Source organism: Apodemus sylvaticus, chromosome 17, assembly GCF_947179515.1.
Source record: "Apodemus sylvaticus chromosome 17, mApoSyl1.1, whole genome shotgun sequence".
NCBI classification, from domain to species: domain Eukaryota; kingdom Metazoa; phylum Chordata; class Mammalia; order Rodentia; family Muridae; genus Apodemus; species Apodemus sylvaticus.
This window is the reverse complement of record NC_067488.1, coordinates 45,311,598-45,325,330: the sequence shown is the minus strand read 5'-3', so window position 1 is coordinate 45,325,330 and position 13,733 is coordinate 45,311,598. Positions and strand designations below refer to the sequence as shown.

The 13,733-nt window shown below is 58.2% G+C and overlaps 1 protein-coding gene across 1 annotated transcript; it reads left to right on the top strand.

Moving 5' to 3' along the window:
• Window positions 1–4,052: 4,052 nt before the first annotated feature.
• Window positions 4,053–7,077, top strand: Scrt1 (scratch family transcriptional repressor 1). The gene is made up of 2 exons (XM_052161633.1): window positions 4,053–4,167; window positions 6,146–7,077. The coding sequence occupies exons 1-2, from the start codon at window positions 4,053–4,055 to the stop codon at window positions 7,075–7,077; spliced, it is 1,047 nt and encodes a 348-aa protein (XP_052017593.1).
• Window positions 7,078–13,733: the final 6,656 nt, after the last annotated feature.

Below are 13,733 nucleotides of genomic sequence, written 5' to 3'. Positions count from 1 at the left end.
AATAAAAAATAAACATTTATTCTCTCTTTGCCATATGTTACACTGGTGAAGCAGCTAATGTAGCTTCCAATGATTCTGCCCCAGTGAGGACCAAGTCTGTTTTGCACTTTAGCCCCCCCCCCCTTTTTTTCCCCAAGATTTATTTATTATATACAAGTAGACTATAGCTGTCTTCAGACACACCAGAAGAGGGCATTGGATCCCATTACAGATGGTTGTGAGCCACCATGTGGTTGCTGGGATTTGAACTCAGGACCGCTGGAAAAGCAGTCTGTGCTCTTAACCACTGCGCCATCTCTCCAGTCCCCCTTTAGACCTTTTGAAATAGACCATCTCTGGGTCTTTGACCAATGAGTCAGGACACCTAACTTCCCTTTGTGCTACCCCCTAACTTGTGAGGCTGCCGTTTCTCTCAGCACTGATGCCCCTGGCATGAAAGCAGGGTGCCTTTTCCTTACTGAATTTGCAGAGCCCCGTGTTTCTCTCCCAGGATTCCTGGTGCAGACATGTCATTAGCTGCATAACCCAGCTGCCACCATCGCTGTGGCTGAATTAAGTAGTCTTGAGGACTAGCCTTCATTTCCCTGCCACAGCCTTGACCTCTCTCTTCTCGCTAATGACCTCATCCACCCAGTCACCAGAGAAGCTGTCCCCACTAGTGATTTCGAGCAACTTCCCCATTCTTTGTCCATCAGCTCTCAGCCCAGCAGAAGGGGCGAACCCTCCAATAAGGCTGTCTACTGTGTCCCTAGGTGGATGGAGAAGTAACACATCACAGGGCCTGAACACATCAGCGGGCAATACACAGTGGGAACATCACCCCATAAACCTTTCTGTAAGGCAGGGTGGCAGCAACAAAAGCAGAGTAAGGCATTCATAGACTAATCATTTATAGACCAAACATTCATAGAAAAGGGATAAAGGCGGAGCAGGTCGGGCCAGACTAGCAAGAGATTTTGTCGGGGTTGCTAGCAAGGCGGTCTAATAAGGCCTGCAGTTATCCACTGGCTGGGGGCTTGGCTTGATTCTCTAAAACACTCAGAAGAGACACCAAGACTCTCAGAGACTCCATGGGGCCTTGGGTAAAGAAGGCTACAACTTGTCAAAATTAGTGGCCAATTGTTTCTCAATCTCTCTGGCTTGGCCAAGGGTCTGGGGAACCTCTAGATGAGAAAGGGAACGTGGGGGAGGGAGTGAGGTTCACAAGGAGGCCATTTGGAAAGCCCGAAGAATTGCACAGGTCCCATGTGCACCATGCACCTGGGCTACTGAGGACTGATGGCCATGGCCTGGGCCCAGCTGCCCCTCCTAGCTGTGTGCCCCCCCATCCCCCTTGGGGGGGGGAGTCCTGAGAGATCACCACAGCCAGAGCAAGGCCTGTTTGAATAGTTTATTCAGTATTGCTCGGCCAAGACCCAGACACATATGTGTCTGGCCATGGTCTCTCCCATCAAGGCATTTAGGGGCCAAAGGAGATGGGAGATGGACAGGGAAGGGATGTGTACATAAGGACAGAGATTGTATGAAGAGGTGGAGAAAAAAGGGCTGAGGACAGAGTGGCAGAGGAATGGGACACAAGACAGACCCAGGAAAGAGTGGACCGGCAAAAGACCACGACTAAGAAAGAAAGGACCCGAGGGGCAAAGTATGGGGACAGACTAGATAGGATGACTGGGCCTGTGAGGGGACCTAGAAGTGGGGGTCTAGGGTTAGAAGCAGGGACAATGTCCGGGAGAAGGGAGCAAACGGAGAGGGGGTGGGAATCGAGCCTGCCTGAGCCCTGAGGGTCCGTCTGGTAATTAGACCTTGTTCCAGATGAACCCCCCACCTCCGTCCAGCAATCAAAATGCTAATTGGCCTGACGCCTCCGGCTGCGCCTCAGCCGTTCCCCTCTGGGAAGGAGCCGGGACTAGTGGTGTGGCTGGCGGGGAACCCTCGCCCCCCACCCCCCACTGCGAGCTTCGCCGGCTGCTGTTCAGCGATAAGGGGGAGGCCGCACCCGTCCTGCCCCTCGGGAGCGCCTGCCACGCAAGATGAATGTCCCGCCGCTGAGGAGCTGGGCCGCTGGCATAAAGCAGGAGAGTGGTCTCCACGCTCAGTGTAGGGCAGGTAGTTTACACCCACCGTGGCCGGACGCGAGGCAGTGGATGCAGGTAGCAAGCCCAGCACGCAGCAGGAGGAAGAGAGCTGAGCTCAGCACTGCTGTGCCGCCCTGGCACCTGCGCCCGCCCGGCCAGTCCGTATAAGGTCACCACGCTGCAGTCTCTGCTTGCCGCTCCGCGACCATAGTAGATAGCCGGAGCAGGCTGCGTGGGGAGAGCTCAGCTCAGAGACCCCAACGCGAGGAGGGGGCGAAAAAGGGACAATGGCGGCGCCCGGCCCTAATTGGGGACATATGCACCCGCGCGCTGCCATTGTGAGGCCCCCAACCCCCAGTGCCCCGCCATTGGCCGTTGGGCCTGACGTCATGGGGGCTGCAAACTCCGGGCGGGCGGCCACGGGAAGGGTTATCCGCCTGGTTGCGGGCCTCCTGGAGAAGCTGCAGACGCGCGGAAGGGCGGAAACCACCAATGAAGCGGAATTTCTGGAACAGGGGCATGGCAGCCCCTCTTGTCATGCACACTCATCTTGCACCGACGCCAGTGTGCTGGACATCCGTCCCGCGGGAGAGGCGGGGGCAGAAAGGTCCCTCCAGCGGGCACAGGGTCAGCCGAGGTGACAGAGTGGCAAGAGGCACTGCGGCACAGGGCGCACACAGGCTTCCACACTGCGTTTTCGCTGCCTCAGCATTCACTCCTTTGGTCTCCCGCCTCTCCCCCGCCTCCGCACATCCCGCACCTAGCCTCCAGACCTTATAGGAGGCAGCGTGGACTCGACTGAGGTCCGCTTGCGTTCTCCCCAAAAGAACGAGAGCCAGGGGTGGGAGAGTGCCAGGCCCATTCCCACCTCTCTACACGCCCGACTATGCCACCAAGTATCAGGTCGCCATTCCCCGAGCCTCTCGGGGGGAACTCCGCACAAGTCCAGGCCAGGCATCCCCAGGACCCCTCCCAGGAGACCCTGGCCCGACCCAGCCCGGCGCAGCCATTTCCGCCGGCCTTTTCCCCTCCCCGCCCACCCCCTCCCCCAGCGCTTGGCTTTAAAAGCCAGAGGCTGCGCTCGGCGGTAGGCAGAAGAGGCTTGCGGGCTCAGGAGGCCTGCCCCAGAGCTGTCCGAGAGCGGAGCCCCGCCCCCGGACCCCCGTCCCTCCCTCTCTCCTTCCCTCCCTCGGCCCGCCCTCCCTGAGCACCCCTCCCCCTGAGGACCCCCGCCCGCCGCCGCCACCGCCGCCGCCGCCGCCGCCGCCCGCTCCGACTGCAGAACAATAAAGCCAGCCTCCCAGAGACCCCCGCCGAGGACCCCCGCCCCGCGACCAGACCCGGGTGGCCCGCCCCTCTCCGGCAACGCCAGCTGAGCGCGCCCGGGCGCTGGCCGCGGTGCTGCCCTAGCCAGCGCTGGCCGCGGTGCTGAAGCTGCTGGTGCTCCTGTCGCTGCTACTGTCGTGTTCTCTTGGCCCGGCGCTGCCGCCCCCGGGGGCATGGGGCGCCGCTGACTGAGGCTCCGCCGCCGCGGCGGGGGGGGGAGGGGAAGGGGGCCGTGGGGCCGGGCCAGCCCTGCACCCATTCGCAGCCTCCGGGCCCGGGACGGAGCCGCTCCCCCCCTCTCCGCCCCCCCCAGCCTCCTCCCCCGCCTGTCCAGGGGCGGCACTGCGGGCTGGGAAGCCGGGACCAGAGGAGGGAAGGAAGGAAGGAAGGAAAGAAAAGAAGAGAAGAGGAGGAAGGAAAGAAGGAAGGAAGGAGAGAGAGAAAGAGAGGAGGGATCCGGAGAGGAAGAAGAAAAGACGCAGGGCAGAAAGAAGAGAGAGGACCACACTCGCCCAGCAGCATCCACAGGCCAGACTGGGGACAGTGCTGCTTCCACCGCTCCTCGGATGGTGACGGGGCCTCGCCGCGGACGCAGTCCCCCTGAGCCCCGGCTCTGCAGGCCCTCACTGCCGGAGCCCCGCAGGAATCATGCCCAGGTCCTTCCTGGTTAAGAAGGTCAAACTTGACACATTCTCTTCGGCAGACCTCGACAGCTCCTACGGGCGCGCCCGCAGCGATCTCGGAGTGCGACTGCAAGATAAAGGTGCGCTCTGGACTGCAGCTGGGGCAGGGCCCAGGGCTTTGCAGGAAGGGGTGGGTGGCCAAAGTGTGGGGGTGGAGTGGCAAGGTAGGAGGGGATGTAGATCCAAAGGAAGCAGCCTGAGGCCGGAACAGAGAAGGAAGGCTGAGGAAAGGGGAGCATAGAGTAAGGCCAGACAGCTTCCAAGATAGGACAGAGTATGGGTAGAGAAGAGGTGGGAAAGAGGGATCAGAAACAGGAAGCACTAAAGGCACACACTGACCCCCACACACAGACTTGTGTTGAGATTATACACAGCTGCACAGACACCTGCTGACATAACAGGACCCAGTTAAACGGGCACATGCAAACCCACACCCAGAAATCTGGATCTGTTTCACTTTTCTTTGGCTGTACCTTCAAAGCCCCTTGCTAGGGCCAGCTAGGGAATGCTGGGAACTCTAGGGAGTAGGTTTGGGGGGGCGGGGGGTCTGTCAGGGCCACCCACCTGTCAGGGCCTAGGTACCAGAAGATGCAACAGCGGTATCTTCCCTGGACTCAGGAATAGGGAGGAAGGGGGGAAGCATGGGGAGCCACGGCGCCCACCGGAGTCAGGGGAGGCTCTTTGTGTAAGGATGCCCAAGCCCAAGGGCAGCTGTTAGCATGCAGGCAAGAGGGACAAAAGTGCCAGCAGTGTGGGGTGGCAGAGCAAGTGTGACCTGTAAGAGCATAAGCCTGTGTGGGCCCATGTGACTGCGTGTGGCCATGTGACTTTGTGCGCTTGTGTGTGACCCTGTGTGTGTATGTGTGTGTGTGTGTGTGTGTGTGTGTGTGCCTGTCTGTGTGCCACTACATGAGACCACGTGACTCCCGAGGCCGCTGTGCACCATGTGACTGAGAGTGTGTCTGGATGATTGCATATGTGACCCTGCGTGTGTAAGAGTTGGGTGTCAGTGCTAGCTAGGGTCAGCGTACAGCATCCACTTGCTGAGAGATGCCACCAGGCCCGATGGTTGCTGAGAGCCCAGTGTAACCCTGAACGAGCCAGAGTCTGCCTCGTGAAGGGTATGCATTCATGACTGAGATTGTACAACTCCATCTTGTACCTTGGGAACAACTGCAGTCGCTGGCGTGAACAATGTCCACCTGCAGCTTGTCTCTGTTAAGGTGTCCCCTAGTGGGCCCCTTGGCAGTCTTCCTAGTCCCCTGTTGGTGACTTGAGAAGGCCCCCAGTAGGGCTAGGGCATGGGGAGAAAACCAGAAGGCGGAACAAAATAGGACCCCGGATAATGGAAAGTAGTGGGTAGAGAGGTACGTGAGTTCGAGCCGCAAGTCCAATGAGTGGTTAGAGAGATGGAAGATGAAGGAGTCCTGGTGCTGGCCAGAGACGCTGCCTAGGTAGGAGTCGCTAGGGTTTTGTTGGCACACCTAAAGAACAAGAGGGGCAGCACCGAGTCTGGAAGCAGATTCTGGGGCTTGAAGAAAGCCTCGGGGATCCCAAAGAGGCAGGACCGTCGGGGTCTCTGGGCTGGAGGCCCTGGCTTTGTGCGCGGCGGGTCTGCAGTGTGTTGCATAATCAGGGAAAACTGCTGAAGTGGGGAGAACCCGAGGGGGAGGGGAAGGGGGAGGAGGAAGAGAGGAGCGCCGCCCCTCCCCCCTGACCTTGAGGCTCGCTGAAGGGGGGCAGCCGCGCCCGAAGATGCATCTCTCTCTCCTCCCCGCGCGGGGGCGGGGCGCTTGGGCGGCGGGGGAGGAGCCCTGCCTGGCCCTGTCTCATCCTCTGCTGTCTCTCTTCTCTCCTCTCTTCCCCTCCCCACGGTCTCCATCCTCTCTGCCCCGCGGTCCCCGGCTCCTCCTCCTTTGTCCTAATCCTTGTTCGCCTTCCCTTCGGACCCCGACGTCTCCCGCTGTGTCTCCTCGATCTCCCGCCGCCCGCTTTGCGTGTGTCTTGCCCGCTGCTCCGTTCCCTTCCCGCTGTCTGTCTGTCCGCCTCCGCCCTCAGGATACCTCAGTGACTACGTGGGGCCTGCGTCGGTCTACGATGGCGACGCTGAGGCGGCGTTGCTCAAAGGGCCATCCCCGGAGCCTATGTATGCTGCGGCTGTGCGGGGAGAGCTGGGTCCCGCGGCCTCTGGCTCAGCACCGCCGCCCACCCCTCGCCCAGAGCTGGCTACTGCTGCTGGCGGCTACATCAACGGCGACGCGGCGGTCAGCGAAGGCTACGCGGCCGACGCCTTCTTCATCACTGACGGGCGCTCACGCCGTAAGGCTGCTAATGCCAACGCTGCCGCGGCCCCCTCGACAGCCTCGGTGGCAGCCCCCGACAGCGACGCTGGAGGTGGGGGCGGGCCGGGCACGCGAGGCTCCGGATCGGGGTCCGCTGGTCGGGGCGGCACGCGCGTGGGGGCGGGCACCGAGGCGCGTGCGGGGCCGGGAGCCACGGGCGCTGGTGGCCGTCACGCGTGCGGAGAGTGCGGCAAAACTTACGCCACGTCGTCGAACCTGAGCCGCCACAAGCAGACGCACCGCAGCTTGGACAGCCAGCTGGCAAGGCGTTGCCCAACGTGTGGCAAGGTGTACGTGTCCATGCCGGCCATGGCTATGCACCTGCTCACGCACGATCTGCGCCACAAGTGCGGCGTGTGCGGCAAAGCCTTCTCCCGGCCCTGGCTGCTGCAGGGCCATATGCGCTCGCACACGGGCGAGAAACCCTTCGGCTGTGCGCACTGCGGCAAGGCCTTCGCAGACCGCTCCAACCTGCGCGCGCACATGCAGACGCACTCCGCCTTCAAGCACTTCCAGTGCAAGCGCTGCAAGAAGAGCTTCGCGCTCAAGTCTTATCTCAACAAGCACTACGAGTCAGCCTGCTTCAAGGGCGGCGCCAGCGGCCCCGCAACCCCTGCGCCGCCGCAGCTCAGCCCGGTTCAAGCCTAGGGCAGCGGGGCCTCCGCCTGCCAGGTCGGCTCTCAGCAATACGGGCCCCCAGGGAAGTCTCCGCTGGCGTCCGGGCGGAGGGGCTGGAGGGCGGGCCCCTCCTCACAGCAATAGGGGCAGGGAGCCGGCCCCACCCCGCCCCGCTCGCCAGGAGCCTTGCCAGCCCCTTCAAGCAATAGGGTCCCGAGGGGAGACCCACCCCGAAAACCCTCCCCTCTCCTCCAGGGTGCCCCAGGCTTTCTCCCAGCAATAGGGTCGATCAGACCCAGAACCGAACCTCATCTCTTAGTTGGGTCTCTGAAGACAGGGGTGAGGTGAGGTAAGGAGCGCCCTCCTCCCTCCTCTGCGCCCCTGGATCGCGTTGCAGAGACTCAGGTCTTCCCCACCCCTTCCCAAGCCTTCCAGGCCAAGCCTTCAGCCCGGCGTCCAGGGAGTCAGCTCCACTCGGGCAGCTGGCCGGAGGAGGAGCAGGATATCAGGCGGGCCACAGAGGCGTTCTGTTCCGCAGGCTTTGCAAACCTCCCGGGAGTGCTAGACGATTTGGGGATGGGGAGGGGCGCGGACGGCGGCAACCCTCTCCCTCGGGTTCTTTCTGGGGCCTCAGTCCGAGCCTCCCTCCAACCCACGCCTCGCATCCTCTGCCAAATCCTAATTCTTCCAGCCCGGCTTCCGGGGCTCTGTCCTCCATAACGAATAATAATGACGCATATCGGAATCGCATGAACTTATCCGACCTACTCAGACCCCGACCCCGCCCTGCCCCGGGGCCCCCTCCCTCGCTCCCCAGGCTTCGGGTGTTGGAGGACGGATACCCGGGCCGGCAGGCTGGCGAGCCACTGCCCTCTACACACCTCTGTATTTGCTTTGCGGGTAAAGCCCCCTGGGGGGGTTGCGGACGCGTCGGGTTTCTTTCTGTATTTATACGTTTTATTTATGAACGGATTGCACTCGGGTCAGGGAGGGGGCGCCGAACCCTCATCCTTCCCGCCGACGCCCGGGGCTTAGGTTGTTCAGGACCACTTCCTCTGTCCCTGAGGCTGGCCCTTTCCCGGAGGCCCAGGCCCCACTCCCACTCGGTTGCCAACTTTCACCCGTCTATGCCAAAGCCTCAGCGGTGACCCTACCCCAAGGGCCCCGCTCCATTGGCCGCCGCCTTTGTGACATCACTGCATGCAGTCCCACCCTTGTTCCCAACCCTTCCCGGGGCTGCCCGCTCCCCTTCCTCTTAGTTAGTCCGATGCAGACTATAGAGCAATAATGCGCACTGCATGTGAAGCTGCCGCAGCCTCTAGAGTTACTGAGAATCAGGTATCCCCTGCCCTACCCATCCCATAGGCCCCTAGATCAGGGACGCTGCGCGGGGCCGGCCACGCAGACTTTCTTTCCCCATACCCTACCCCAGGGCAGAGCCCGGCAGGCGTCATGATTCCAGAGGCTGGGATGGAATGGTATCACCCAAGGCCTCTCTTGTCAGTCCTTCATCGCTCACCGACCCATCACTGGGTACCTACGATACGCCAGGCCATTCCTGAATCCGTCAGAGATGTGGCAACCTTCTGGGAGGTGCCCGTCAGTGACAGTGCCCAACAAGCATGGGTAGGCCAGGGTGGAGGGCAGACAGATGCAGAGGGCTGAATCCCTGGGCCCCTGTGGCCTCTCCTACCCACCTCAGTCCTAGAATACGCTGGGTGTAGTCAGGCTCTGCCTTTGACTTGGGCCTTATGTTCCCAGCTCAAATTGGACAGGTCCCAGGGTCTCTGGGACCCAGCTTCCCCAGGGCCACCCATACAGGTACCCATTTTCTGATTCCTCGAGATACGAGGCTCTGCTGTCTCTGTGCCGCTAAGGTGCAACCTGCTGGGGTATGTGATATGGCCAGCCTCAACCCAGCGCCAAGCTTGGCTACCCTCCTGGTGCGGACCCGCAGGCCTAGCATAGCAGTGCCCATATCTAATCCCCTCACTCCACCTGGCGAAATGCCCACAGTTCCTAGCCTGGGCCTGCCAGCCTGTGCCGCATGCACACGCACACAGAGGCGCCCACCCTGCCCCCACTCTTTACTCCTTCCTGTCTACCTACCTATGGAGAAGGCTGGAAGGGCTGTGGGCCCCGCCAGGATCTCCCGCTTCGCCCACACCCTGCCGCCGTGGAAAGCCATGGGCCCCCTCCCGCCCCCATAACTAAGCAGCACAATAACCGACTTAGCGAATTCAGGTAGAAGGAACGTTTAGGTAGCACCTATTTTGTACTGATTCTACAAGTAGGGCCCGAGGTGCGGGGGGCCCTCGGGTGGGGGCTGTGGCTGCCGGCCCGCCCCGCCCCCACCCCCGCCTGCGCCCCGCCACCTTGTACATACTCCTGGCCCGCAACAGGCCGGGATTTTTACTCGGGCCGTGTCCCTCTTCCGCCCCCGTTTGGGGCCGGGCCGGCCGGACAGACGGACGGACGGACAGACCTCCTTCCTAAGCACAATAGCACCAGCTCCTCGGAGCGCCGCACCTCCACGAGGAGAATAAATGCCACTCTTGATAGAATTTGGAGTGTTGACTGGCGTGTCCTGTTAGGGTGCTGCTAGGGGTATTGGAGGGTGCCTGGGGGGGGGATTCCTGGTTCTGCAGGCTCGGATCAGTGCTGAAATCCCAAGAGAAGCACAGGCCTTGCTTGGCCTTTCTTCCACTGGAGAGGGTCAGTCAGGCCAGTTGAGCCACTGGAACACCTGTCTGAAGGCAATGGATAACTCCCCTGGGGCAATCAACTCTGAATACCTCTGGCCTCGTAGCTTCTGGGCAGCTAGCCGGAAGTTAGGTCCTGCCCAAGCTGATCTAGAAGCAGTCCCTGGCCTGGAATGCCGCCTCAGCTCGATTTTCCTCAGCGCTTCTGCAGCTGCGTCAAAAGCTCTGGCTCTGTCCTCTGCAATTCTCTTGAGTTGGTGTTGGAGCAAACTGGACAGCAGAAACCTCTGCTGGGTTTAGCCCTTCTCTTGAAGGCCTGCTGTTCTCATCCAGATGTAGTGCCAAGGAAGTGTTAATGAACCCCAAAAGACTAGAGGAGCCAATCCGATGCAATCACACCAGAGCCTTTATTCAAGCTAGCTCACCACCAACACGCAGGACAATTTTGGTAGAGAGGAACCCTGAACATCTATCAGGGCAAGGTTTTGTAGAAAGCAGCAAGTGGGGGTGGGGGGTGGCGGGGTGGTGGTAGTGGTGGCAGTGGGTGATTCTAGCCTGGCAAACAACTAATTGGAGTGCTGCTATGGCCTTTAGCATACTTGACTGGTGTTGGGAGTCAACCCATAAACTTCTGTTTCCTTTTCCTTCTGCATTGGTGGTTGTGAGGCAGGGGTGGGCTTCTAACCCGGGGTGCAGATTTGTTGGGGGGGGTAACCTGGGAACTGAAGTTAGATTGAAGTTAGGTCTTGTTGTGGGTAACTTGGAAGCTAATGCTAGGTACCGGCCTGCTAGTTTACCTGAGTTCAAACTTAGGTCAGGTGCTCTAAAAGGGAGTCTGAACTTTAAAGATTTGGTCTCTCACAGACCCCTAAACTGTGGGTGGGTGCTCCGGTACTGCTAGACAGCTGGGCAGAGCCAGTATGATGATTCCCAGGGGAAGAGGCACTTCTGTAAGCACACAACCCTCAGAGTCTAGACAAGGAGAACAGAGGAAATAAAAGGCAAGGCTGTGTTTGGTAGAGAGAGTCAGAGCAGCCATAGGGGTGACGGTGGACGGTTCACCCAGCAATGGCCCCCTGGCAAGCAGGTCAGTAGGTTTGAGTTGAGTGGCTCAAAAATTTTGATGCGACCAAACTAGATCAGTCTTAGGTCAGAGCCAGCTCAACTGCCCACATACTGGCACAAACAGGAGTCAGACTCACTCAGATACCTACCATCCGGTGTTGAAAAGGGAGAGATGTATCTGCAGCAGGTCATGGCCTACGTGTCAGCAGCTGGAAACTATTCCAGTGGTGGAGGGTATGCTCTCTGGGAAGTTCAGACAGCAGTAACAGCAGGAATGAAGGCACATCCAGCACTGGGAGAAGTGGTTAATCAGGTTCTCCACAGAAGGATCTTAACTATCACTGTCCCTAGCTGGAAAGAGATCCACAAGGTTTCTCTGGCTGTCCTGGAACTCAGAGATTCACCTGCCTCTGCCTCCCTGGTGCTGGGATTAAAGTCATGTACCACCACTGCTCAGTAAGAGATTTCCTAGCTGGGTAGTGGTATGTGTAATCCCAGCACCGGGGAGGCAGAGGCAGATATCTGAGTTCAAGGCTAGCCTGGTCTACAGAATGAGTTCAGGACAGCCAGGGCTACACAGAGAAACCCTGTCTCGGAAAAAAAAAGAGAGAGAGAGAGAGAGAAGAGATTTTCTATTTGTAAAAGAAGAACCCAAGGCTCAGATCATGAGCTGTGGATGGAAAAATAGCCCAGGACTGCCTTCACATAGCTCTGTCTTCACCCACCCAAACACCACTTTGGTGGCAAAGACAACACAAGGATGTCTCTCATCTTCCCACTTTCTAGAGGATCCCACAGTTTTAGGGTTTTGATTGCTTCCGTTTCTTTAGGGTGGTAGGTCAAAAGGATGGAGACAGCTTCCTGGAGTGCTGAGATGGGCCTACTTGTCCACCACTGCAAACTCTCTGAAGCAGGTTTTTCTTGGCCTGCTTGTAACCCTAGGGTGCTGGGTTCAGCCTGAAGCTGCTTGTAAACAATTTTTTTTATTAAATTAAAAAAAATTATTTACTGTATGAGTGCTCTGCTGCATATACATCTGCAGGCCAGCAGATGGCGTCAGTTCCCCATATAGATGGTTGTGAGCCGCCATGTGGTTGCTGGGAATTGAACTCAGGACCTCTCAGAAGAGCAGCCAGGGCTCATAACTGCTGAGCAGTATCACCAGCCCTGTCTGCACACTTCTAAATCCATCCTGGTCCTCTTACTGCCTCAGGCATGCAAGGTTCCTTACCCTCGGGTCCAAACCCGTTTTGTTACCATCTCCAGCAGGGCTGACATGATTTCCTTGCCAACAACATTTATCTACACCTTCATTCCCAGCCAATCTCAACTGTAGTTTTTCTTTTCTCTTGGCACGACGGGTTACATGTCACACTAGATTTCAATAGTGAAGCTGTCTGCGCCTCTCAACCATCCATTCCAGCCTTTCCTCCTTGAATCCCGCCCTGGGTCTCTGACACAGGTCCCATCTCTTTGGCACAGGTCTTCATAGAACCATCCTTCCTGATGGCTCTGGGCTATGCTTTGGCCCCTCCACTCCCATGGCCTCTGGTAGGCTGACAGCTTTAAGCCTGAACGCCAATGACTAGCTGTCTCCAAGGAGAACTTTCATTCTGTTGGGTGGTGTGAACTCATCTCTGGCTTTAGTGGGAGCCTAGGCATCAACCTTCCACTTTTAGTTTTTGGTTTCACACTGGAAGTTGGTGTAGCCAATGTGCTAGCCCAGGAGCACGTGAACGCCTCATAGTCACTTAACAAAGGAAGGAGTGGGAAAGAGATGGCAGAGTTCACATGACTTACCCTCACTTCAGGCTCCCAAAGAGACATTTTCTTTCACTCTGCTTCCTTTTGGGGGTCACTATTCACAAAGACCTAGCCCTTACCTTGCTAAGGCCCAGCTGAGAGACACGCTGGGCCAGCAACAGAGGCATACTCTGAGACACTGAGCAGCTGGCTCTGACCCACAAAAGCCCATGCCCTGGTCTGTTTTTCTCTGTGTATGTACACAAAGACACCTGCAAGGTAGCCTCGATTGCTCACCATGAGGTGTGGCGTGAAGAAAGAGTGACCTGAAGGAAGGAGTCAGTGGATACTACAGAAGTGCGGTGAGCTCAGTAGGAAGACTAGTAGCACCCTGTAGGAGAGGCTACCAACCTTGTCCTATAGCGACGCTTCTTAGGCCAGATATTTCCCAGAAGAGAAATTCATTATTCTCCTTGGTCCTTATAGTGTTTCTGAAGAAAACCAGGTGCTTCCTGAGGTCCTGTGGTGTCTAAATCAGGCAGGTTGCTTGTCGGGCTCTTGATGGCATTGTCGGGTGGTGGAGGAAGAGGCCATGGTGACTGATGAATTGCTTCATTTAACTACCTGGTGGTTGCACACGTTTGCTGTGATGTGAATCTGGGTATTTCTTCAGTTTGATCCTTTGGCAAGGTATGTCCTCCAAATTCCATTTAAAGTGGTTTCTGGCTATAAGTTAGGGATCTTTCCTTTCGAAGAACGACGTTGCCAGAGCAGATAGGTCTGTGCATTCAAAAATGGATTTGGGGGCCCGCAGGATCTCAGAGCAGTTTCATAAATGAACTACAGTCAAACCGCTGCTGGGGATGACGAAACGATGATTTTACATAAGTGGGACAAGGGGCAAGCAAGAGGTCAGGGGAAGTGCGTAGCCGTCAGGGAGCCAGGAGCAGTGCTCCTCCGGCTTGCTCCTTGCAATGAGACAGCACCTTGGACCTCTTCCACCGAAGTTCACAGCCAAGCTGTGCACTAGTTGCTTCCGCCAGCCTGAGACTGCAATTCCCAGCGTGCTACCCGTCGTCAGCTCACGGTGCCTTCAACTCCCAGAAGGCTCCGCGCTCAGCTCCCGCAATTCCCAGCGTGCTCTGCGTCTTGGATTAGGCTCCGCCTTATCTTGGC